General features: G+C 37.0%; 2 protein-coding genes and 1 long non-coding RNA gene across 7 annotated transcripts in view; 1 reads left to right on the top strand and 2 right to left on the bottom strand.

Annotated features, from left to right (window-relative positions):
- On the bottom strand, positions 1 to 27,996 carry LOC111263455 (uncharacterized). Of its 4 annotated transcripts, none has more exons than XR_015312319.1 (7): positions 13,999 to 14,259; positions 13,060 to 13,240; positions 12,651 to 12,855; positions 11,347 to 11,725; positions 4,090 to 4,199; positions 422 to 762; positions 1 to 196 (listed from the first exon to the last, which is right to left on the bottom strand). It is a non-coding gene; the product is annotated as an uncharacterized LOC111263455 (long non-coding RNA). The 4 variants fall into 4 exon arrangements; XR_015312320.1 differs by having other exon boundaries at positions 422 to 651; positions 11,418 to 11,725; positions 13,999 to 14,256; XR_015312318.1 differs by having other exon boundaries at positions 11,418 to 11,725; positions 13,999 to 14,255.
- LOC111263454 (uncharacterized) overlaps positions 11,599 to 27,998 on the top strand; it is a 38,244-nt gene continuing 21,844 nt past the window's right edge. The window contains exon 1 of one of the 2 annotated variants that reach the window (XM_086969644.1): positions 11,599 to 11,680. Coding sequence is in view for 1 of the 2 variants with exons in the window: in XM_022838546.2 (XP_022694281.1) it covers positions 11,659 to 11,745 (87 nt within the window). In the remaining variant the exon portion in view is untranslated. Of the gene's footprint in view, positions 11,746 to 27,998 lie in introns of both variants that reach the window. The other variant, XM_022838546.2, reaches the window with a different exon arrangement.
- On the bottom strand, positions 19,129 to 21,885 carry LOC111263453 (retinol dehydrogenase 14-like). Its single transcript, XM_022838543.2, has one exon. It carries the CDS (start codon positions 21,640 to 21,642, stop codon positions 20,677 to 20,679), a length of 966 nt encoding a protein of 321 aa, XP_022694278.1. The 5' UTR covers positions 21,643 to 21,885; the 3' UTR covers positions 19,129 to 20,676.

Raw genomic sequence — 27,998 nt, 5'->3', positions numbered from 1 at the left:
TCTAGGATAAATTGTATTTTTTTATTACGATATTCATGATTATATGCAGCGTGTCAGCGCTTTTTGGTCGAATTTAGTTGTTTTTAGGTGCTAAGTTCTGACCAAAGAATTAAAAATATTCGTATTAAGGATATCGACAGCGAACAGCCCCCCCAGGTGAGCGGCAGGAGTAAAAACCGACAGGCGGAGCAGTATCCTGGAAATTTACTTGATATTCAGGTGACGAAAATCTCACAATTGCTTACTTGCTAACCTATCTCCATAATAATATCGCTGTTAGCAGAATTGAACTGACTAAGTGATCTTTTGAAATTAGTATTCCTTGTTGATGGATAACATTGCCTTAGTATTACACACAATGAGTCCTCTTCAAAGCTACTTATTATTCCTATCAACAATAGCAGTAAATATTGCTACCTACCGTGTGGGGTCTTACGGCATGCTTGATCGCCTGAATCGTACCGACGATATGAGCTGCGTATATATCCGAAACGGGGATGCTGTGCTGAATCCTCTTTGTCAGCGCTTCTGCATTGTAAAGGGCAGAACTCGTTGCCGACGCTTGAATCGAGCCGCATCTAAAGATTTGGCTCGCATTTGAAGATTTTTCGACGGAGGTCGGGGAAGTTGAAGGTCTAAAAAAGGTAAGTTCTAGCACGAATCCAACGCACAAGCACAAATCGAAGTATGTAGTCAATAAGAGCGTTTCAAGCCTAGGCGTGAGCTTCTCGTTTTCAAAATGGGCGTAGACGATAAATCCAGCTGAAGGTAACCAAAGAGAATGGAGTGCTACGATAAAAAAACAAGAGAGCGCGACAGGCTAAAAAATGGTAAAAAATAATTAACGGAAAACATCAAAACGCAGTTTCTGTTTAATAATCCATTCCGGGGATCACACATAACATTCGTACGTTGGACGCAAGCTTCTTGAACAGGTTTCATAGAGCTGATTATGGAATTTCTTATAAAAAAAAATCTTTTAATAAATGTTTAATAGAAGCGTTAGCAACGCGTATCAGCTATGGTGTTTTAGTAAACGCTAAATATCACTGGCTTTAACCCCGTCATTCGGCACATGCATTTCACATGGTTTTTGTAAAATAATGAGTATATTTTAGAATAGGGTCCTACTTTGCATATTCGCCACATATTGCAGTGTGAGATAGGACACTTAACTCAAGCCATTAGACAAATATTAGTTTTCTCACGATCATGTATTGTGGCCTTATATTTTATATAGTGTGGTATTATAGCGAATTTGCAATGTTAATGTGGTCGAGAGTGTGTGCATAGTGTATACATAATTAACTGAGAATTTACCACGGACTAATTTATATGAGAAGTATAAACAAGAACAGCTGTTGTCACGTTTTCATTTGGCCTCTGTATATCCAATAAATGGTTCCACAGATGCGCTGAAAGCCAAGGTGTGAAGCGGCAAGAGGAGAGAACACTCGTATTTGCTAACGTTCTTAGCGCTTACGTCTTCCTTTTGTGGTAGAAATTGTATTGAAAAATAGTTGAATGAAGACCACGTAATGTCAACACTGAAGAATAATTCTCATATAGTGTTTTTGAAGTGTCGCTGTATGTTGTTTCATCTAAATCGATCTTGCATCTATAGACAACGTACGTAAATGTACGTTCGCGCAGCTTCCTGTGTTTGACTGATTCCGTTTTCTCCATTTGGGATGCATATGCTAAAATTAGCATATAATAGAGTCGCATGTATACACCAGGCTTACTAGACGTACAATCCAAATTTAAGGTTAATGTGCTACAATGTCCGGTAACTGACCGTCGACTGGAAGATAGGCTAATGTTATGACTGTTAGGTAATGTCATTGACTCAGCTTTATTCTTTATCCGCTTGTAAATTTAGATTTACAAATCTCGCTCGTCTGCCTATTTAGAGAATTGATTAAGGCTAGTAAGCATTATCGGCAGCTTTTCACCGTAGACAACTGAATAAAACTGTGTAAACTGCACACAATATGTGGATACATTATTTTATCGAACAGTCGAACGTTGCTCTCCTTTTTGACGATAGGCTTGCGTTGACTTGAACACAAAAGCTACTACGATGACGTAAAAAGGCCCATTCCGTTAGTTAATAAGATGTTCACAAGTGTTTGTAGATGAGAGGTTTCGAACGTAAATATCGAAACCAAAACTAAAGATATCAAACGGTATAGAATGCTATTTAAATAGCACTCAGTTGTTGCAGCGTTTGGGAAGCTGAAGCTCGCTGATAGATGAGACTTTGCTTATTGGTGTTTTTGAAGGACTATGACTCATGACGATGCCCATGATTTTGTGCGTCAATTAGCAACACTGACCATTTGTTTGGAACGTCCGATGTGCAGCCCTTTTTAAACACAAGCATGTTCTATTGCGCCAGAGCCGAGCCGACGAAGGAACACACCGAATGATATTTAGCGATTCCTAAATACAAGCTGGGATGTTCCTAGGAATAGCGCTGTTCTTCTCAATGTGCTTTTTATATATTTCAGAATTACAAACCCATTGTGCGAGTTAATGTAGGTCCAAGGCCGACGCGTACGACTGATAATAGAACTGGTTGATAATGATATCTGCTTTTCCGGGGCCATCGGTTAAGTAAGTTTTATCCGGTTTCATTTTCCTTGTTTCCACTTTTGTGAAAGACCTGAACGATTCCTGATTCCTGTTGCTTTTGTTTTTTACACTGTTGTTTTCACTAATAGTTATGAAATATTTTTATAATTTGTTTGTTTAGTTTGCATACTTAACTGTGATATTAGTTTGTAGCGTTTAGTTAATGCTGGATTGTAATGGCACACTTTATTGATTGATTGTTTAACAATCAAGCCAGGCGTGCTTGCTAAATAAAGTAAAATTTCTTTTAGTCCGTTCGGTTGCTGCTAAAGTCCGTCGATCACTCTTGGTTGCAAGAATGCTAATTGGATTTCTAAGATTCCAACATGATAATAACCCGCCGGAACGTTTCAATACTTCTAAATGTTCCTACAATTTCAATTGCTGTTATTTATGTATTTAAAAAAAAAGCATAGTTACTTGACTTTTTCTATAATTCGTTTGTTCGTGACAATGATATTTCCAGAAAGAAAGAAAGAAACCCTAATGTTTATGGCTCGTCCACATATAACGCTCATATAATAGCACTCTGAAGTTCGAGGATCTCCAGGGTGGCCATTTAACCCATTTCATTCCATTGAAGGCGACGGTAGCCCTTTCCAGTAGCATGAATCACTACTATCCTAGCTGGTCGATAGCCAGAGCGAACAAAATTAAAAAATGAGCTTTGTGTTTGAGCAATAAGTTACTTTGTCATTATTGCTTCTGTGCATGCAGATCCATCTAAAGGTTTTTGTCGTTTGTCAGCTAGAAAGCGGAGAAAAAGAGGAAGAGCCTAACAGCGGCTTCAACTAAGCAACCGCCTTTATATCAGGAAATTCGCTCTTAGATCTATTTCGATAAACTATAGTGGTGCTCAGAGATAAAGTAGTCTTTGCTCTTCTTTGCTTTCTCAATTGTTGCAAGGCCTGTCAACAGTAATCGATTGAAAAGGATTTGAAGTTTCAAACGAAAGTATATTTTGAAACAGTTATTGGTTTCCAATTTATTTGATTCAAATACTACCATTTAGCCAAAAGTTCTATGTCGTTTTTTCGGGCGCAAAATCTGACTTTATTAGATCCGCACGGATTGTGTAAATAAAAACAGCACAATCCAACATGATAAAGATTCATTTGGAGTTACTCCCGATTGAGTGGCCGTCCCTATGTAAAAGTATGCAATATTTGTGATATGATAAGGTCGCTACTAAAGCAATAAATTGAACTCAATTAGTTTTAAACTCCCATTTTTACTTAATCTGTCCTTAGATATTATGGCAAATGTCGTACGTTAGCTGTCTACTGTGTGCTATTCTATATTATTTTATACTAGAAGACTTATACTATTTTCCTGTAGAATAAGCAAAAGTTTGCTACAGTGATTTACAACTCAACTTTTGCAAACGGTGTTTGCAATCCATCATTTCATGCAGAAATTCAGATTTGAAACGGCCGCCTACCCGGTACTTACTTAAGCTTTGAGCTGGCAACGGACGACCATATTTTCTCTGATTGTTGGTTGAGATCTTTATAAAATGATTCGCAGATGTTTTGCATACGCTGTGATCACGGTATCGATGGCTGTTAAAAAGGTTAATAAATAATTTTAGGTAGTATTTCCTCGGTGACTTATCTACTCCAATAATATAGAGGTAGAGTACATCAATAAGTTTAAAGCAGAGTAAGACAGCTCTACAATTGGAAAAGAAGATTGACATCTCGAACGGATGCTTCTTGAAATTGGAGCCTCTGTTTACAATAAACCTGTTTTGCCTAAGACCCAACCTTACCCTACGAAGAGCCAGCTTTAGAACTTGTTATGTCAAGGTTTTCACTATACAAAACTAAACAATACCTAGCAAAGCGGCATGAGATAAAGCTTTCTGTTCTCATACATGTACATAATTATCTAAGCTGTCATGGAAAACAAAAGTTACATAGTACATTAGTCATTCTACAATGCCTTAAGACGAGCACGTTACGGCTTTTTATCTTCAAAACACGTATACAAGCTTGTTATTACAGATACGATTAGTACGATCAAACCTCTCTTACTAAAAATGAGCTTATTAAAAAAATTAGCTAAAATTACTAGCGTACGCAACCACTAAAGCTTGAAAAAGTTGATCATTGTCTCCAACGTTGCACGAGATACCAGCAAGCACAAATTGTAAAAACTAACAGATTGTTCTGTGATTTTACGAAGAGTAGGGACATCGTGCCTTCTCCTTGCCGTTGCTCGTAAAATGAGATCTGATTTTCAGCGCTTCGCCTCCAGCCGCCAATGTACTTTATGTCTCCGTTTGATCAGACTTGTCATAAGGCTGACTGTTACTGGAACTGCCCTCTGATGATATAAAAAAGGGTCAATTTATTCATCCTCGATGCAGCTAAAAATGTCATCGTAAATTCAGTGTGTCACGCCTTCCCTTAAACATCTTGTATTGTTAGAGAAATGGCAGTGTACTACTATAATCAAACAACATGGCGAAATCGGTCCTGTAGAGTTTAAACAGCGCGCTTCGTTCGTACATGGTTTATGGATTGAAAACCGAATACGATGACATATTTGCGGCTCATTTGAATCGTATTTTTTCGTCTATTTTTTGTTTTCGAATTGATTGTATGGTGCATTATGTAAAATACAGTAAGTAATCGCCGTTGACTGTTAATATGTGCATATGACCTTTGCCCAACATGAAATTATTTTACAAACATACAATAAAATTTCTTTCAAGGGATAGCTGAAATGATAAAGATGCTAAAAATTTGATTACATTTTTTCCATTTGCTACCGTACGTTCACTTAAATTTCTGATCCTGGTGCGCCTTGATGCGCGATATGACGTCCCAGTGAATCTCACTAAAATCTACGATTATCTAAATACGATAACAATATAAATATTCAATGATTTGGAGAAACGATTCGAAAATCTTAAGAAACGAGTGAAGTTAAACTTGGTGGTTGATGTTAACTTATTTGAGGTTGAGGAGCCTAACTAAAATTTGCGATCCGGGACCACCAAAGTGCGATCGTCTGACGGTTGACCTCAGTCAACTCTTGACTTGACTTTTCGCCTAGTGCGCAAATTTGTTGATGAGCATGACTCGGCTACGATACAACTCTTTTTCTACGAGGGGATCACAGGTGGGCTATTGTTTACTCTGGGCTACTTATCTTTATAAACAACGCCGCTTTGGTTTCTTTCTGCCCAGTTCGTCTGACGCGACAATGGGGTTAAATTTTCTATGAGGCTAAAGTTTGGGTAGCGACTGCTTTAACGTTCGTATGTGCTGAACGGCCCAGAGAGAAGACATTCACGGAGAATGTGTTTCTATAGTTCAGGAAAAGCTCCGACTTTATATGATTTTGTGTCTGAAGGAGTAAACACGAACAAGCTGAATAAAATCATCATATGCTAGCTGCTGATTAGTGCTGGTACGTTTGTGAAGCACTAAGCTAAAGGAGATTACTTCTCTGAAAAAACTCACCAAAGATGGAGTCCATTTTCTATAGGAATGAGACCTAATGTTTAAAGTAGTGCTGTTTAACCACAACATCCGAACGCAATTCATAGCGCTAAATTAGACCAAGAGCTTTTAAAAGACTGACACTACCTTTCTTGGCCTATGGTGTGCCGGACACTGATTATAGAAGCTACTCAAACTGTTTCTGAATAATGAGATGACATAGAGACCCAGAAAAAAAGTTCGAAAGGCACACTAAGTAGAATATTAACGAATGAACTGAGTGGCTTAATGAAGTAAACTACGTTTTGGTGAATGCTTTGAAGGATAAGAAGTATGCTTAGTACGTTAGCACGTTTGTTATTTCCAAAGAGAAGTCTCCGAGATATGGCAGCTTCCTTTAAATTATGAATTTATTAGGCTATAATCTTTAATTCATCTTCGCAACGTATCGTTTCAACTTCAATAACCGTGCTTATATCCTTTGACTTCAAGGCAACGAAGTAAACTGCTTCTGTGGCTTGTGTAATTCGTGAGAGTTATCATTGAATTATCGAAATAATTAGCCCTTACACACTCATATTCTTAGTACAAACGCGTTACATCTTTTAAGCAACTATATTGTTTTAAAAGTTTGTTTGTTTGTTTGTTACATTTCTTACAAAATGTAAAAGATCGTGAATCGTTTATCATATTTATCCTTAATCGTATGTATGTATACCTTCGCAAATGGTCACTTCTAACGTAATGTATATATGCTGTCCTTCTCTTAATTAAAATAATCAAAAGAAACCGGTGATAGGGAGGGAGCGATATTTGAGACAGGTCGATTTTTTTTCGCTATATGATATTTTTTGACTTCTTTTCGTTGTTTATATATTGAATTTTTTTTTATCACTTTTGTTAACATTGGATATTAAAAAAAAAAAAAGTCTTTAAAGCGCTGACCAACAAACGATGAGGTAAGTGCGTGACCGTAAAGCAAAGCTCACTTGGTAGTTTCCCACAGCTTCAGTCTCTTGCATCGAATAGTCATACGTACCGTTTCGTAATGATCGTTAATATACTGAGTAAAACATACAGTGTTAACCGCCATTTTTATTTAATTCTATTTATATATTTTTTAATGAGCGCCTTTGAACGAAATTTGACCTTTATGTCTTCTCAAAACTCTCAAAAAAGGGTCATATTTTTTGCAATTTTCCTTGGCCCTTTGTATACAATATCTGCATAACTTATCCACCACGATTTGCTTCTATTGCTAACGCTACTTTTTTGTACTATCGCTGTTCATCCATCTTCACCTCGTTACATAATCGAAGAGTATTTTTCGTCAGACTGCTTTTAAAAATCAAAATTAAAAAAAAAACGCCGTCCTATATATCAATTCTAGAACCACTGCCGATAAACTGCAAAGGAACATCATATTCAATCCAATTAAACCCAGAGTAGCCAATCATAAAAGCGTAGAGCCAGTCACGGGCCTTTTAGTATTTAGTACTAGGCTACTCGCATCTAAGGTTTTTTCAAAGTACAATATTTGTTGGATGATTTGGGAAAATGATAACAAATATTTTTACTCAGCCGTTTTTCGTGTTTCGGCTAATATCCTGCTAGCCGATATTTCTAATCTATAGGTTCGAGCAGATTTTACGAATAAACCCAGAATGGAGCTGTTTAGGTATACATGACCATTAAAATTCGGAGTTATTTCTGGGTGGCGGAATTGTTTCATATATAAGAATATTGGTTGGGATGATCCGCGCACCTCTCAGTTCATACGCTATCGGAGTGTGAGTACATAAGCCAATAACATAAGAAGATCGACCACTGACGGCCGACCACCCGCGCCTACGTTACTCGTAGATCGCCTTTCAACAGCAGAAGCTGTTAGATCACCCTCAATGATTGGAGCCGTTTCAGAGGCCACCTGGTGTGACAGTGTGGCTCATTGACCGGCTCTCCGTGACATAATTCTATGGAAGAAAGCTTCACGCCCGAAAGGCACGTGCCTACGCATTTACAAACAATGTCAAAAGAACCCTTTAGGTATACGAGCGTAACAGTGGAAAGCGTAAGCTAAACCACAAGAACACATATAATTTCGAACGTTATTATTAGCATGTTCCCGCTAGCAACTAAGGCCTCATTCACTTTACAGCCTTACAAGGGTATGATGGTTTGGTCGTTAGACGAAAGATGTTTAACACATTTCCGTTGTTAACAAGCTTTGAGTTCAACCGTGAAACATTTTGTGGACGAACATTAAAGATATCGTCCGGATCCTCAAAGTTGAGTTAAAGTTGCCAATAAGATTCACAGTCCTGCAATTCCGAATAAAATATAAACGTCTCTCATCACATATACAAATCTAAATGCGTCTTTGAACTGCAGGGTTTGTTAATGACTATTTGTGTGGTAGGATCATTTGGAGGTAAATGGAGATTCTGAAGTTACATCTCGAGAAAGATAACCATAAGTAGTATTATAGAGACTTTATTTTACGGATTTACTGCAACAATTTACTAATTCGTCACCTGCATCTATTCTGGTGAATGGCTTAATTTATTGACATACATCTTGCATATATACTGTTCGCCCTGGCAGGTTCGGACTAGAAACGTCCTGCACTTAGCAACTCAAGACCGCCTCCAGTTTAATTCAGCTACTTATGGCATGACTTTAAAAAGTTTATATTAAATTAATGTAAATAAATTAGCAGTGAATACCCAGTTCAGTGTTCACCAATTGCATCAATTACAAAAGCAATCAGCTGAAAAATAGAATCATGTTTTTGACAAGCTTGTTTGATGTTTATCATATATTGTGGGTATCAGAATGTACATACGATTAAAAAAAATGTTAGCTTTATGAATTCTTCTGACTCTCGGCATATCTACGGAACGTGACACGCTTATCATTCATAAGGAATAGCTACATTATATTTATACTAACTAGACTGTATTACTGAGATTGCTGCAGATCCTACGCGGAAAACTTAAGTTGAAATACGAACAAAACTTTTGACTTGAAACAAGTATCTGATTTATATACGAGATTTTTTGTACAATCATTGCTAACTACGAAAAATGTTTGAGCTACATTGACCACGCCGATGTAATAGCAGTAATAACAATCGATGCGCAACTTACATGACGGTTTTTTGAGACGCTTACTTGTCTGAAACAGTTGGCAAAATAAAACACTCATCTGCTAACTTAAAAAATCTATGTAGAACTATTTACATATTTTTCTAATAAGGTGAAAGATTACACTGTTTTAACTTTTCTTAGCAAAAATGTTTGTTTTGTCTCCAGAAAATTTCCTCCTCCGTTAATAATTTAGAATGAATCCTTCCCTTCATGTTTAACGTTAGATCTTAAAATTTGTTGGTCAGTACACGTCATCGTTCCATATAATCCAATCTTATTAATTAGTCTAAAATGATTTTTAGATTTTATCATTATATCACATTTTTATGAGATATAGAGGTGTGTAGGCACGTAAACAAATAGTTCTTGGCCTCATACGTAGTGACCCCGCCATTGAAGCATCATTATTGTGTGGCAGAGCTTGGTACTATAGTCGAATAGCGCAATCTAAAGATGATATATGGGCTCCTTACAAAAAATACTGTGAAACTTTATAATAACCTTGCAGAATAAGATTTTATAGAATTCAACCTTATTTTTTTAAATTTATGCACTGCAAGATTATCGTCCCATGCTTAAGTGGAAGGATGCAAGCTGCACATTTTCATTATAATAAGGCATAGATAATGAGACCACTGAGCGTTTTAACCTTCTTTGCAGGAGAATTGGATAAACATGCGTATTAGTCACTTTGACCTCATAATGGCCTATATTTCCTACTTACCTTACTTAGCCATTGGATGGCCTATAATGTCCTAAAAAGAACGTTGCTTAGGATTTGTTTCCTCGATCAGTTTCAAGAAACTCCTACTAAGGGCATTAATTTGTTTTATATAATGATAGTTCTTGATTTAAGAAGCAATAATTATGTTTTATAATTATGGCACCATAAGTGAGAGACTATAAGATTTTGTCATAATGGTGTAGCGTTAGATACGAGCATAATATGAACTGTAAATTTGTTATTTACCTCCCAATATACTTATATTTACATTTAATAGTAAATAAATTGTTAATAAACTAACTAACAATTATTTCATTGTTCAACACAGAATGCATCACAAAACATGTAGACGTATTGTGGTAAACTTAAACAGAAATATATAAATCGTAGTTCCTCGAAAAGTTTATTAGTTTCTTCAGGAGGGTTAAATAGCTCTTCCGCAGATTTTTTCTGTAGAGCTAAACGAGTGTTTTGACCTCATGTCCGCCTAAGCTTGGTTAGTGCCTAGCACAAAACAAGTTACGTCTACGCTTAATCGCTAATCCAGGCACTTCGCGTATCCTTAAGTTTAATACAGAAACATTTTACCACTTGACCGTTCTGCATTCTGTGGGGTTATGTTAACGAGATTATTTTATTAATTATTAACCTTAACGAGAGTCAACAAAGTTTGTTAAACATGGCTCTTATCATTTCAGTTAGTGGAAGTTTTACCTTAAATCGCGCATGGGTGATTGATAATCTTTTCTTTTCAATGCTATGTCCCTTAATCACTTTCGCAGTCTTTTTACGCTCAATTGTTTGACCCATATCAAATATAAGCAATTGCTTAAAAAGATTTTTATTGTGCCTGCGTTCCTTTCTTATTACCCAGTAAACTCGTATATAGAAGAAAGCATCGAATCGGCATTTGACAGAAATGAGGGAGCCCTTCTGAACAGTACTTCAAGGAGGATTTTATTTAGGGTGTTATTTTGGAGCGTCATTATTGAAATTTCTATTTTTTTTTATGACACCAACAATGACGCATGTTGAAACCCTGACTGAAAAAATGGCTATCCTTTTAGATATTCAAATCAATATAAGTCTTATATAATATAATATATACAATATAGGTTTATAATATTTACCTGCACATGTATAACAAAAATTTGTCAGTCCGTCTCTCATATTGTTTTACACATGTAAAGTTATTGGGATCAGAAACAATGTGTTTTTAGTCTCACTCGAATGATAAGGGTTTATTATAACACAAGTATATTAACTCTCAAGAAACGATACGATTCTTCTAGTGTAGATAACTGAAGAATATATGTTAGAAAAATCCTTTTTAAAATAAATATTACACAACGATAACTGGCAGAAAAAGTTATTTTCGACTCACAGTTGTTAGTTTAAGTTTTGGGCCGCGCAGTTTCAAATGATCAGTCCGTGCAGCACTTTCCTTATGCCTACCTGGTGTGTCTTCTTCAGTCCCACCTTCAGCATTATCCCTGCGTGACTGAATGCAGTATCCAATACATTTGAGACTTAATCGGGTTAAAATCACATGTTGGCCGATCGCGACACAAAAAATGATTTCAGGGAGCGTTGATTAATTCTGTCTATTGCTTAAATCTTTCTAGGAGATTCTGGAAGTGCGTTATTCCAGCCGACGAATCAGGAAGGCTCTCTCTCAGTCGACCCTCGGTCAGGAATGTCACGCAGCGTTGAAAAACGTACGGTTGATTTACACTATGTGATTAATAGTTGCGAGAAGTCACCTGTTCATTCGTTAAAAAAGGTACTTTTATCCACAGGAATATATATATATATATAGTAGCAAACTTATTACTCGCAAAATCACGGATCGTAATGATATTATTGAATATTTTCGATGGAACCAGCGACTTTTTTCTATCGTTGTGTGTCATGCTGAGATATGTACGTACGAAAAAGCGTATGAGGGCAGGAATGATATTTGGAGTAAGAAATTTCATTCGGAGATCTTGTTCAACCAAACAATAAGTTACTTATGACGTCAGAGTTTCTGTAACATTCGTTTTTTTAAAATATATTTAGAGCGTATTTTTACTGCCTTAAATCGGAGAAAATAATTTTTAAACAAAATATATAATTAAAGCGTTTTACGCACATATCAAAGGAGCAAACAGCGTAGCATATAGTAGACACCGAAGAGCTACTACATAATGTGATCATAAAAATTCGTCGAAGGTCTGGAGTTTTCTTTTTTAACAGATGAAACCAACTTTGATTTGAATTATTACGAGCAACTCAATCATGACTATTTGTCAGTTGCATGAACTTCGTTAAATCGAATTGCAGACAGAGAAATAATTGTACGACGATGCTGGAGCTTAATGAATAAGTTGTTACGGTTTCTTTCAATACAGTCAGAAATATTTCCGCTAAACAACTAGCTGTTTCACCGGTACTAAAACTAACGAAGCTCTGGTACTAGTAAATCTCCCTCGTAATAACATGCGACATTTAGATTAAAAATAATTGTCTACGAAATACCATTTTAAAAATTACGGTTACTAATTTTGAGCAACTTTAAAATTAGTGTTCAGAAAGTTGGAAATTTGTGTCCCACCATTCTGATACTAGTAGAGACGTTGGCTTTGCATAGGATAATAATTAAACAAATCGTAGTATTGAGCAAGGTTTTCTAACTAGAGCACTTACTTAACCAATAATGTATTTTATGGACTTTCAACTCTTGCGAATACTAGAATGATCATATTGCGACCATTGAGCTCTTCTTGTTGATATGACGCGACATTAGCGACCGGTGGCATAATACTCCCTTAGCACGTTAGAGCACTACTAGAGTTGTACCGTCGTGCGAAGGTTAAGCATCCTTTTTTAACCACACCTGATACACTGAAACCTACGATCGTGAAAAAGTTACATTTTGAAATGTCAACCAACCCATATTAGAACATAGGGGCACAACGCAAGATAATGTAGTGTTTGTAAACAAGGAACCGTCACAATTAGTTAATAATACTTGTCTACCTGGAAGAATCATGTATTGCTTTGAGTACTGGACAAAACTACTGTTAGTTCAGAGATCGAATAGCTGCCCGCTCACATGTCCATTCGTTGGGGATATGCTTCAATCCCGGAGGTGTCTGAAATTCGCACTTGGGTATTCTGGCCGCCTCGTTTTTTGCTCACTCCAGTTGCAGAGCCTCTGGCTTTCTTTCGTCACGGCGGCGGTGTTTAGCAGCGAGGCAGACAACAGCGTCCTCTAGCGTCGTCAGCCTTTTCCTCTGCCTCGACCAACATTAAATAACATAATCGCTTATATAAATATCTAAGTAATCTCTTTCGTTCGCAGATGGACCTATAAGAACCACCTTTAGTCAACCGTCTAAGGTTGCACTTGTCAGTGCGTGTTAGCAATTTCAACTCGGCAATTCCTATTATACCGAATGACCTTACAACTATGGACCAAATATACGACTCAAATATGTTTAGATCAACTAGCAATCTGCGTGCCTGAGAAACAGTAGTACATTTTTTTTTAAATGCCGTGGAGGGCATGTGGCCGACGAAAAGTTAAAATGTATTTTTAGATAGATGAACACGCCAAGTGGGCATTTTTGAAGCGTCAATAAATATTGGAACCAGATATCGCTGCCCGGAACCAGATATCGTATTTAAGGAATATTGAAGAATTTGAATATTTCCAAATGAAGTAAGTAACAAACTATACATTTTGTAATCGAGGTTTCAACTTGGAATAGCTTCCAACGAAAGGTTTTGCTTTCGAGTCGAAATCGCCCGATTTCAAAAACAAAAAAACTGTGGCGGTTGATTCAAGACCGCAACAAACTATTGCCACGGGATTTATGAATTTAGAACTTGCAAGCCAAACTTCTTCTGAAGAAAAAAAACTTTTGTTGGGGTGGATAATTTGTAAGATCGACGTCAATGTCAGTCTACCAAGAAAATAGTTGAAAACGTTTAGTAAAGAATTTTTTCTCACTCTTTGGGTGCCATAAAGAGAGAACTGCTCTAGCCGTACCCATTTTCTGGCTTTTATTCATGCTGTTATTATGGAAGTTGCTCCTGATCGTCGCCATTTGTGATGAGGCCTGCTTCGCTTTTATATGGATGCTTGCTGCTTCGGATGTGTCCTTCAACCATATCTACTCCTCTTCGTAGATCCTAATGAAAGATTTTAAGGGAGAAAGATTGTCGCACAGAGGCAGAATTGTTTTCTCGACCTGGATCAAATACAAGTGCTTAGTTGATCTTTTACCTACTGTGACATCGAAATTGGTAGGAATTAGTTCTTCATAGATCATCAATTTCTCTGAAACAGTGCCTCTGTATTTCACTTTTAATAGAAATTACGCCGTCAGAAGAGTGATTCGAATATCCTACCACCACGAGATCCACCAGCGCTCGCGCTAGTTTGCGTGAACGACGTCTGACTAAGTACAACGAAAAAAAAAATGAGCTAAGGTGTCGGCGACACCGCCCGATATGACTTATGCAGTAATCGACCAATTCGCGAACTCTGAGTCGCCACCCCAGAAAACCCTACTCTTCGCACATCATTCGAAGCTAAATCGGAGGTTCACAAATGAACACATGGTGCTCAATTCGTCTCTCGTACTTTTCTAAGATAAGTGGATATTAATTTTATGTATGTTACCTGTATGCAGTAAAAGTTTAATGCCAGCAAATTCCAATCCATCAATTACATCATTTAATATCAAGACTCTAACGATATTAAAATAGTTTCCGTAATCCGCCTTATTTTTTTTAAGCAACTCGTCCAATCCACACTGTAATAACTTTAAGACATGATAAACGACATCTCTCCTTTACCCACACAAGGTGTGATTACGGACGTAGATTTGACACACGAGAGAATACGCAGAAAGCCAGGCTGTGCAGGGGCACAAAGTTTTAAATTAATTATGTACTCAAAGAAAAGCTACTTATTGATGATTTGTAGTGACTCTAGATCACGTACGCCAAGTATATGCATTTGATCAGTCGGGGTGAGCTCGTTTCTCCTTTCCTACGTTGTGGGCATTTAGTGTATGGGGTGCTTTTATTCACCACTGCTCAATATTTTTCCAAGTCAACAGCGTGTAACGGCAAGCAATTGATTTTCCATTTGCCAAAAGAATAAGTTCTTTATCTTCCCGAAATTGAACCTAATGTAAATATAGTAACTCATTAGAAACGCAGCGATACCAAGGACATTTGTCTGTTGTAGATTTGTGGTGTTATTAATTGTAAGTTAATGATTTGTCATTTCGTTAATCTTTTTGTACAAATACTGACCGTTTGAGCTGCATAATCCGTAATTCGGAGTATCTAGAAGCACCGCATCAGCTCGGTCAACAACAGTTTCGTACTGGAAAATGAATATTGAGAAAATATTGATACTTTCGTTTCAGTATCTTCTTAGGGCCCAGAAACTTATAAGGATGCCAGACAACAGCGGCAACGATAACGACGTAAAATTCAATGTAGCAACTAAATAGTTATTACAGTTGGAAGTGCATTCAAAAAAAATTTAACCGCACGCGTTGCCCGACCGAGTTTAGATCGTTCACGGAAGCAATTGCTGCCGGCAGGAAGCAGGCTAAAAAAAAGAGCTATAGAAAAACCAAAAAATCACACACACACCGATAACAGAAGAAATACTCAAATTACCACAGAAGCTCAGCTATTTGCCAGCAAACTTGTTAGCGAACAGCGATGTTATATGTAGTATAAGGATGTGTGAATCCAATGTGTACGTGAAAATCTACATATCGTTAAGGGTACCTGAACCTGTCAAACTTCACCTACTTTAGGTAGTAGACTTTAAATCAGATCTAAGTGTATCGCATGATAGGTTTGGGCGCATCAATAGCAAAATTATAGCAAGTTTACATTTCTGTTCCGTTTCAATGTGACCTGGTGACAATCGGATGCTAATGAAACTGGTGTTTCCTAACACCCTTAAAATGCACCCTTGAACAATTATATGGCTGAGCATTAAATGCTTCTGGCTCTAAAATGGCAAAACTTAATTTGATCGCAGGGAATATTATGTGGTAGTATACGTACGAGAAGATTATTACAATAAAAGTGGGTCAGAAATTTAGTCACGCGGCAACGAGCCTTGATACCATACGCACCCACACACACACACACACATTTTAACCTAAGCACATCCACGAAACCTTCCAGTTGGCCGATGTAGCAGTTTCAAAGAACGGATGTATTAGAACTTACTCAAGAAGATATGATCGAGCAGAATTACATAATGCTTTATATTGCTTCCGAGGTTTGTGTACAGATGCAAGTATCTGAGATATTATCATCACAACGATAATTAGGTGCTTAACTGCCTACACTCTAAATGTACGCTATTATATAAAGGAAGACAAATCGAAACAAGAATTTCATTCCAGCCAAAGGCTTTGTACACTTCATTACTTTTCACCTCGTTTAAACCGTATATCTTGTTTGGTGTTCTCCAGCTCCAGCTCCAGCCAAAGCAAACTCACGGTGCCAATGGAACTGCTTGAAACAGAAGCTTATGCATATAGAGGGGTGATATAATAGTTGCTTAACAATTTATCCCAAAAGTAGTCGGCATGGATAGAAAAATGTGATCGATATGTAAAAGCTTGCCATGCCAAAAGGCCTAAACTCATGTGGATAAAATAGTAAAAATCGACAATGAACAATAGATAATGGTCATTACTTATCTTATCAGTACATCTGGATTGCATCTTTAGGCTAGGTTGGACCAACCTCGGCCTTCCAGTTCCTGCAAAAGCAACACACAGTAATAAATATTTACAGTTTTACGTCTGGTACTACCGTTAAGCATTGCTTCAGATGACCAGTTTCCAGCACGAAGCGAAGCCTAGTTTCGAACCTATATCACCGTAGGTGAACTAGGCCCCCTTGCAGGGAAAGCCTTCAGCTTTCCTTTGTTTGCTCTCCCTTTAGCCGAGTTTTAGAGTTTCCATGATATGAAATATGTATTTTGTTTAAGACTTTAGAAAGAAATTAAAAACTTGGAACTCCAATAAATGTCAATCGATATTTCCACCACAGACCTTGAAGTACAAAATGTTATTATTAATGTAACGTCGTCTAATACATTCCAGGACCGTGTTTTAATGGGTGTGATTTTGATCGCTTTAGAACATAGCTATACCTAACATTGCCTACACTGTATTTCAAGCAAATGGACTACGTCGGTTGCAAAAGATGTATTTAGAAGTTCTCATCAGAAGCCGTGCCGAAATGCTCAAAGCACTGGATCTTTGCAAAAAAAAACAGAATTCTGTGAGGCTATATGCTGAATGACAGACACAATTGGCTTTGACACCTAACCGGTTTCATACAGTACTGTGCTCGTACTTTGTTTCGTTGAGAACAAAAGACGCCAGCTCTGACGATAAGTTTGTTTTTATTTACGTTATGACCTATTTTCAACGTATGATTGGGCCAAAGTACTGCGGGTCAGAGTGGAGCGCTTGAACAAAAACCGTGTAGTAATATAGTATGTATCCTGCACTGCTGTAAGTGCTTACAACATTCCCACATATGTAAAAAATTATTGGTGATCATCACCCCATCACCATTCTGTAAAATCCAAAAATAATTCGAAATGGGTCTACCTTATTTTTCAAAAATATTTTTGCTAACGTTAAATCTGTGCTACATGTCAAGTTTTACTTGACAAGACCCCAATCTTTAAAAAAAAAAATAATTTTTATCGTCGTTGTTGCGCACTAAGCCATGTTCGTTTTCTAGAATGTGTTTTTGCATGATTTATCGGAAAAAGCTTTTCGAACCAAAACACCTTGGAAGCTTGTACATGTAAGGGAAGACGTCCTAATATAGTCTGCTTTTTGTTTTCGGTAGCGTGAGACTGTGTTGTTGATGATTAGCCCAGTGTCAGGCGGTGGCAACCAGTGTTAAAACAATTGATAAAAGGCTTTCCCAATTTTGTGCAAAAAATAAGTGTTTAGTGCAAAAGTATATAAATAGTCCGCGTTTGCTAGTTAATCCTTTGGCTTTTCGGTAAATTCTTCCCTTATAACTGGAAACATTAATTTCCCAAATGCGCCCTAATTCTGGCTAAAAAGATAATTTTGTAAAAAAATTTCTTGCGATACTTTTGCGGATTTAAAAGATTAAGAACTCTCTACGAAGAGATAACACTAGAAGGGACAATATTAAGTAGCACTGGAAAATATCGGGTGCTACTGTTAGAAAACAAAATGGCGGAGGTGAAAAGAAAAACGTTTTTCTAGAAGTAAAAGCTCAATTTTACTGTATAATTATTAAAGAAAAGTACACGGGTCGAAATTGACGATGATTGATAAATCGTTTTAGAAAGAATTAGTTTTTAATAAGACTTAAATTTTTAAAAAAATATTTTTTGGATCCTAAAGGGAAGCAGTCCACAACAGTGCGCATGAATGATACGAAAATGATACAGGTGTTTTCTATTATTCTCTAGGTGGTTGCACCGAGTTTGATTTACATATCAAGTAGAAACCTTAATAATCTTTGTGAGCCGTATATGGTCTATGTTCGAATCAGCTGCGAAGGTTTGGTTAATGGGAATAGAGAATTTTTTTGTTGAAAGAGATAGCCTCAAGTCTAACTAACTCTGCATATCATTCACTTTGAAAATTTTAAAGAAAGTCCAAATTTTATCGGAATGCTTTAAGAGTAAAATGTATGGTTTTTCAAGATTGGATATGGGTCAACTCAAATGTGTTTCCATAATGTCACAGCTAATTTGATATTAGCGCGCAGCTGACGCCGCAAATCATGATAGAGGGTATTAGCGCTTAGATTTGAACCGCTTTCATTAAATCAGCAATCATCTGGTTTTTTGATGCTAAATGCACGGATTCTCTACTGTGATTTATGCATAAGTTAGATTCTACCGTTCAGCCAATATCATATGCCATTTTTACCAGAATAATAGCTTTTTTTGTGGTCGAATCCCCTGGAGTCCAGCTGAGCTAATCAAACGAAATACAATAAATAAAATTTGTACAACTACCCTATACCTATTGTACATCCGAAGACCTACATTGCCGAGACGCAATGTATCATTTTAATTATATACGCCACCATTTGAATAGTGAACTGATTTATGACATTGACAAAAGCCTATCTCCATCCTTTATTAATTTGGCTGCATTGATTTACGTACATTATTAAAAAGGTACATATCCCTTTTTAGTCTGCTTATATGTGCATACCTACGTACATATTCTAACTAAATGTCAGCAGGTTTTGTTATCTCTTGGCGAACGATTGAAAGAGCACTGGGCCTACTCACATACTAATTTTAAACAAAAAACGAAGCTCAATATCTATCCTATTGTACTTGAAAAACGTGAGCTATAAAGAATGATGCAACTGCTAATTGCTTCTTCCATGATATATACCTCTTTTTCTTTATCTCATTAACAATACCCACAGCAACAAAGCCCTATAGTAGATTGGCTTTCTGAGACGTAACCATTCAACAAAATAGCTAAGCGTAACATGTGTAGCCTTAGACGGTCTTGGCCTGCAACTACCATTCGGCTGGGTACTTTAAACATCTTGTTTTGTACTGCTGTGGCGTAGACGATACGTAACCACAAAACAAGCTCCGACAGTGTGTAGCTTAATTCAAGGTGTTAGGTATCGTAATATAGTGTTTTGCCATAGAGTATTTATGATTAACCACTAGTCGTTGCGGCAGTAGCTCAGACGTTTAAAAGACGGTCAAGCCACCAGGTTTATGTGCTTTGATGTGCTCATGTAAACCAGCCAATATGTTTATCCATGTAGTTTCACTCATAGACGGCCAGTGATTATCTGTCGCAAATGGATCCAAGACCGAAAGGTCATTAGAAGGTAGCGTAGGCGTACAAGTTAGGGTGACCGATATTATATACACATATCTTCCGGATGGCAGCCGCCCTGATTCGTTTTCTGCCGCGTAGCGATTTATGTAGGCGGTTTCGGCCACTTGATGACAGATACGAATAACGTCTAGATATTTATTTAGAGGAAGATATTTTATCTCTCTGTAATGTCGCAACTAATAAATAGCATGATATCATAATAACAATGAAATACTTTGCACTTTTTTCTCAGTCCGTATGAAACTGAAGTAATAAAACTTGAGCTTGCTCAGTTTGTTAGAGTCTCTCATTTCTTACAGTGATGGTTGGTTTAATTTTATTTGAATTGTTTTTCTTTTGCATTTGTACGAATGCTATCAAACGCAAAATGGCTTTGCCAACTTCTGCATAGCGTCAACGACTTTCGAAGGCATAGCATGCATGATGCCATACGAATAATATAAACACATTTTGCATTGTTTTCACAGGAATATAGAAGCTCCCTCCGGACTATTATGTTATATGCTAATCCGTTTCGCTATATTGGCAGACAATTTGGAGTTGATCCTTTATAAGTAAACGATAGCCTGATAATGTCATATAAGGATGCATGAAAAATGTTGGGATCGGTACAACCGACGAATGGAGCTAAGTGTTTTACTATAAACCTCTTCACCCAGAGGCTTTTCAAGCTTTAATTATCGCAATATTCAGCTAATATTTTTAATTTACTTAAGAAGCCGTAAATCACAACGCAAGAATAACTTGAGAGTTTGGATCTGGTGTACGCTAAGTGCCGATAGTTTGGCATGGATTCATATACTGCTGAAGTCTGCTCCAGTGAGTCTCTCACTAACCGCGAACAGCTTCGCAGAAATCGCCTCATTTTTAGCGGAAGCGAGCAGAGGCTCTAGTTCACAATCGACGAAGTACTGGCCATTGTGCCGACTATTACTCAACGTCGGGGTGACTGCCAAGTAAACGATAGTCTGTGCACCCTCTGCCGCGCTTCTTGTGAAAAGGGACGATACCTTTCCAACAGTATAACGAATATACCAGGGAAAGTTCCGTGCGATGTTTGTAGAGCAAGTTCCTGGGGTGCATGAGAAGACGCCAAGTCCGCGGTTTCCATACCTAGCCGCCAATTCGCGAGTTACCATGACGATAGCGAGCTTTGTATTTGAATAAGTCTGTATGGCCAGCTCACGATATTTACTCTGGTCAAAATTATCAAAATCGATCCGCCCTAGTTTATAGAGAACGGATGATACATTGACGATACGCGGACTATAACTCTTAAGTAGAGCTGGAAGGAGAAGGCAGCTGAGAAGAAAATGTCCAAAAAAATTTGTTTGATACTGTAGCTCAAGACCGTCCTCTGTGAGTTGGACATCACCTCCGTATGAGACGTACGCCGCGTTATTGATAAGAACATCAATGTGAGATTCCGTGTTGATAAGCTTAGTGGCACAGTCACGAACAGATTTGAAAGAACTGAGGTCTAGTTTAACCGATCGTACGTCGGACCATCCGGTTTCACGGATCACTTCAAGTACGGCTTCTTCGGAGCGCTGTTTGCTTCGCGATGCAATAATAACGCGAGCTCGTCGACGTGCTACTTCCTTGGCTACTTCAAGTCCGATCCCGCTACTGCCGCCGGTAATGATTACTGTACGACCGTGCATACCTTGACCAGTAGGACATTGGGCTGTTTTGTGCATGTACAAAAACAACATAACGAGAAAGATATTCACCGTCCCGATCACGAGTATCCAAATCATTTTTGTGCGATGATGATGCGATAGATTATTGATAGCATCAGGTCACGCACACACCTTGTCTTTATGTACCAAATCAAATATGGCAAGCAGATTCTATATTTCACATTTAACCATAATTTAGCCGCAAAATTAATAAAAACACACAGGTCTTCTTATATCGTAAAAAGCTAGACGAGGTAAGCGTGCCAACGAGAGACTGGAGTGATCACTGTGGAATCTTTGTCCAATTCAATTGCTTTCACCTTGCAGGTCGTCGTTTGCCACATGACTGAAAAGAAAGTGACAATACCATCAGGGACATTGAAGCGTCCATCGTATATATGCGTCAAGGTTACACGCGGGGAGAGGTGATTGGTCCGAACGCCCAATGTCGGAGGCAGCGCCGCGAGGGAACTAGTTGTTGTTGGTGTTATTGTTAGCACTACTACTTTGTTTCGTGTCTTGAGACTAGCCGCAAACTTCCTTCCGTACTGGCGTTAACTACTGCCGTAGCTGGTGGGGGGGACAGTAGTGGTAGCAACGGCTTCCATTGTAGTGATGCTTGTGATGGGACGCGGAATGGGTTCAAGCAGAAAGACAAGACAGGGTGCTGTGGGCTGTAGAATTCACTAATCATGACGCTCCTGACTGATAACCACGGTGATCACTGCTTTACGTAGAGAGCAACGCATTAAATATTGTGTAAAAACGTTTTGGCTGGTTTGTTGTACGGATATTTAGATTTGTAAATTAGACAAAGATGCAGGAGAGATCTCTGAGGCACACAAATCTAGATTTAATAAGTTTTTAGACAATGCTGGGACGATATCGGGATGGGATCGGATCGGATCAATATTATAGCTTGATTCAAAAGAAAACGAAACTCAGGTCACAATAAGTGTGTCATAAAATGAAAAATGTTTGTTCAGGTTTTATATCACATCAAACCGATTTTAGCTAGCCTAATTCTATTTATTGGACATAGACAACTGTTAATATCGTTATTTATGTTTGTATCGCACAGCAACAGCAGTATGAATTTCGATACTTGTTTCGATCGCCTTATATAACTACATTCGGAAACTAAAGATTACTTATCGTTTAGTATACCGTCTATAAAAATTTACACGATTTGTTTGCTGTTTATCTGCTATATATGTATATGCAGAAGAAAAATATAGATCCGCCATCATCAGCGAAAAAATCGCCTAATGTTGTTATTTCTTATTTGTATGTTGAAATGAAATAGCGGTAAACTTCTACTGAATTAAAGTTTATTACGTGCGCTGAGGATGGACAACATTTTCAATCAAAATAAAATGTAACCACATCGATGTATTAGTAGTAAAACACTAAATCTCTGGCGCATGTACTTATCACAAGGTCCATATTAACAAAATATTGGCCAGCGCAAAAATCGGTGTGGCTAACTATAGGGTCAAACGTTCATACGAAAATATCAACCTGGAATAAAGTATCAGATTTGAAAATTATGTGCTGCCGCAAAAGCAGACTGATAACGATACCGAGCTTTGACTACAGATTAACTGGTGATAAATCTAATAAAACAACAGTCTAATGCTTCATGTCGCTCTAGTTTAAACTCAAATTTATAATGCGTCATTTAATAAATCAATTACCTTAATAGCAAGCGACGATGTAAATAAACTATTAGTTTAGAGGCACACGCAGTCAATCACCGAAAACCATTCAATAAATTACTGGTGTCCTAAATTCGACGATAATTGAATCTAACTCTTCTAGCAGTAAAGCGATATCGCACATGTAAATTCTGTCCTTTGTTACTCGTTCTAGGGAGAACGGTTGACGACATGTTGAATGCACCTAAGAAGCTGTAACATAGTAAAATAAGAGGTTTTAATTGATTACCCACGTAATTAAATATTTTGGAAATTAATTAATTAATTAATAGTTCAACCAGAATTAAGGTTTAGGAAAAACGATCAAACCTAACTGCAAACAAGATAACTAAAGGTAAATTCTAGTATTATTTTAATTTCCATCAAGCCAGAACATGTGATTTTCATCGCCTTGTTCTTCGAAATAGTCAAAACAAAGAGGTTCGCAATCTAAAAAATGTGCTTTTTTGTTATCGTACGTCCCCGTGGACACCGACAGATGTTCTATTCCACCTCCTGAAATCCTTAATGTTGTGTGTTAAAAATTTTGAATAAGCTTGGATTGCATTGATTTGTGTTGTAAGCGCATAGTAGTTTTATCATTCCTGCGGCATTCCAAAAGCAAAATCTAGACTCCAACCAGCTTCCACATCTAGTAGTAATACATATTAGCGCCTTGAAATTTTGTTTATAGACCGTAGCTTACCAATTTTAGAGCCAAAACATTTACACTGAGTGTGGATTCTCATATATCACATTCCCAAAAAAAGACTGACGGCTGATTATCAGGCTTTATTAAAAAAAAAATCGTTGTAAAAAATGAATATTAAGGCACATACTGGCGTAAACTGAAGTGATAGTCTGGAAAATATCATGCGATAACTACGCTATATTTAGATTTACGTATATAAAATGAGCACTTTCCTGAAGGCCCTTAAGTGTAAGCCTTTTGAGTACTACAATTACTTCTCTAATATTTAATTTTCAGGACTTAATAACTGGAAATGACGTTATAATTTGGTGACCGTCAAAACGGCTACCGCAATCTTACTATTATCCGCACATTGCACACAAAAAAACATTGAATTTCAACATAAAATTTTATGTCATTAGAAAACTACCTCCAAAAATCATTGAATAATAAAACACTATTACACTATTAATAATTAATTTACTTTTCTCATAATTGAATGACAAAGAACTTAGATTAAATGTAACTTATAAAAAATCAACTCTCGAATGAAAAACCGATAAAAGCAGAAAATATCAATTTTAGTTATGAAGTATAAACTTTTAATAATTTCCAAGGTATGAGCCCAATAGCTCACACTTAGCTTATATTAAAATAATAATCCTTTCGAATCAGGCATTGTAAGAACACTGCAGCATTTTTTCTTGGTTACGACTTTTTTCCCATTGTAATGCAAATAACGAGCATTATGTATACATTTTAAAACTTTTTTGAAATTTAATGCTAAATATTATTGATAATATTTATATTAATTAAATTAAATTAATTATAATATTTAATTTAAATAAGAGACAATATAAATGAGAAAATAAGAAATATAACATATATATAATATAATAAGAAAGTTACATTTTTAGGAATACAAAATAGGGTATAATATATTCTTCGGCTTTGTTTCTTGAAAAATCAGATTGCTTTTTCTATATGAGATTATTAGAAATAGATTGTAATCGAAAACTGTTTGATCGAAATGTTCACTAACTATCTGTTTCAATAGTTATACCCATTTCCCGTGATGTGGCTACGTAGGAATAAAATGTGGGTCGAATAAATATATATATATATATGAAAAAGCTTATTTATTCGACCCACATTTTATTCCTACGTAGCCACATCACGGGAAATGAGTATAACTATTGAAACAGACCGTAATACTCGATTGCGTTGTCCCGTATCTGTTCTAACATAGTTCTACGAGCCGTCCGCGCTGTCAGCTAATTCTTGCCAATCCTTTAGCCATACGGTGATCCCAGATCGACAGTTTTTCAGGACTTGTTTTATTAAAGTCCTTTTATTAAAGAAAGCGATTATCCCTAGCTTTCTCGAGCTATTGTCGAGTCACTGTCAGCTGTCTCGTCAGCTGTGGGGACCGCGCTCGCCGATGCACACGAGCACCGACCTCAACATTTTCCAAGTTTCCGAGTTCAAACGTTGTGGATTGAGTGTCGATTCTCTCCACTCCCAAAACACCCAGCACAGATTTTCCCCTTGCAGCTTGGCTAACCTCGTTTCTACCAATTGTAGTACTGACAGACGACTATGGGTACGAACGATATCGATTCAAGCAGCACCTTGTCCTTACATAGCGATAGCGATAGAAATGTCTAAGATTACTGGTACGGGTCCTATATTTATCAGTTTTTTATTCAGCCTATATGTATAGTATATACATCTAAGGCAAGTCGAATACAAACTTATCTAGGCAGTTGACGATTTCCTTACTATACTTGTCATAAGCGGCTGTATGGACCTGAAAAATAGCAAACTGTAATACCAATACCCTCTGGTAAAGAAACCGAATGTAAAAATCGCTGCAGAGCTGTCACTTGCAATCATGTAGCCGTCAGAGTATTCTTCGGCCATTTGATTTGTATGTATGTACCAAATGTGATACGGCAACTTGCACGGCATCCGTAATCATCAATAACGCTTTAGAGAACAACAATACAAGCGAAGGTTACCTACCCATCAAAGGTTATCGCTGTTATTACGAAAATGGCTGTCCAAATCGATTAAAAAGTGGCCTGAACTGCTTCAAAATATTTAACGTTTATACCGAAGCCATCATCGAAAATAAAACTATGTCGGTCTATAAATTTCGCCTATGTTTTATCAGTGTGAAACGCAAAAGCACGAGTTATAATAATATATTATTTAAAAGAAAATACTATTATCATTATTCAAATGTGCACGCTGACTCTTGATTCTGACAAGAAGAGTGGACTAACTGATCAATTATAGGTTTTGATCTTATAATGAGCGCTAAGCTCTGCAAAAAAATTGAGAGCCAATTATATTTAACGCAGCTAGACTGATTAACTACTATAATCTCCTCGCTTAAAATTAACTTTGCTTTAATGTGGTTACGGCTTATGAATTTCCGTTGATCTTCGACAGCGTCTTGCGCGGCATTGCCGGCTAAGTTGATACCCAAGCAAAAGTAACATGCTAAGTTCCTTGCACGTAGCATTTATTAGAAAAATTAGAAGGTTACAAAAAATTTTTAGAACCTTTTTCTAACAAGACAAAGAGCAAGTATTCATTATGGCACGAGTCCTAACGAGAGGAAGTTCGGCGATTATGTTGAAGTACTTTACACTTATATCGACAAACAAATTATTGTATCTTCAAACTTGGAGTACTTTTTCATTATTAGCTAAATCGACGAAATACTGAGTATATGCATTCAAGACCGTTTTTCTGTTCCCCTAGGAAAACAACCAGGCGTATAGGTCTATAAGGTGAGTAAGGACAAAGATGAACAGTTAAACAGAAATGCTACTATATATTTTTTATTGCAAAGCCTAAGAACACGCTGCTTTTAAAAAAACTTTTTTTAAAACTTTTTAACTTTTAAAAAAAATTTCGATGTATGGACATCGACATCAATGTGCTAAAAACATTTCACTGATGCAGTTCTTATAAGAGTATATCATTCAGTTAATGATTAATAGAGTAAATGTTTAGTTTTAAAAGCATTTTGTCATCCTACTCGAATAAGCTAGAGATCATTCCACCGATTATGTTCAACTTATTTATCTGTTCTGGTGTTTGACCCCGTGTCGCGACACCAAAAGATGGCGATCTTGTAAGACAAGTAAACGCTACAGGAACATAACTAACTGTTGAATAAGCAATGAGCTCCCTGTGCTTTTTTTTAATAGACCCCAATCGGGGATGAACGATTTCTCGATTACGTGTTAGCAATACGGTAGATTCTCTAATATGTTCCTTAAAGTCGTGCTCCGTTGGTATCGCTGTTTACTTTCTACATGGCTCAAAACCTTACATAGCTATATCACACCTGCTATTGGTTACTGACGTTCAAATCAACAGTCTCTACTAACGGCTTTTCCTATATCGACAATACTTACTAACTATGTATATAAAATCAAGCTGTTGCACATATATTTTAAGATGTTCGAGTAAGTTAAAGTAAGTTAGTCCACCTCAACACATTCGTCCTATGTGTTACACACTCTCCATTTTTATAGGAAATGTACCGGAATATTATCCTATATGCCTTCTTATCAAAACATATCCCAAGGTAAACGGAAAAAAAGTTGTTCCTTGGACGCAATCAGTGTTGCTTAGTTTTTGAAGTCATTTCCAAAATTCACACGCAGGTTCTTTAGAACATTACTAGTCTTGCCTCGTGGATTAGGATCCGCATTGAATCATCATGAGTAGGTAAAATAATGTAATTTTAATGAGTTTAAGTAAATCAAATTATCAATTTCTACTCTATACGCATTATTCTGGAGATTCATTGTATTAAAGTTTTTTAAAGCCCTATAATAGAAGCACTTGATTTGCGAAATTGCAGTCTTCACTAGCCTCTCAATCACTTTTTCCCACGTACACATTTAGACGTACAGCGTGAAATTGTCTTCAGACTTACGTTTACTTGCACGCGATTAGTTGAGTTTTTACACTTAGGAGAAAGAAAATTGCCGGCCAGCGAGGCAGTAAACAAGCGCTTCACT

Source organism: Varroa jacobsoni, unplaced genomic scaffold, assembly GCF_002532875.2.
Source record: "Varroa jacobsoni isolate VJ856 unplaced genomic scaffold, vjacob_1.0 scaffold_767, whole genome shotgun sequence".
NCBI lineage: Eukaryota > Metazoa > Arthropoda > Arachnida > Mesostigmata > Varroidae > Varroa > Varroa jacobsoni.
Note: the sequence above shows the minus strand (reverse complement) of the source record. Positions and strands in the feature narration are given on the sequence as shown.

What these genes read in the sequence shown, in the direction of transcription:
- LOC111263453 (XM_022838543.2), bottom strand. Translation starts at nt 21,642, where the DNA reads ATGATTTGGATACTCGTGATCGGGACGGTGAATATCTTTCTCGTTATG.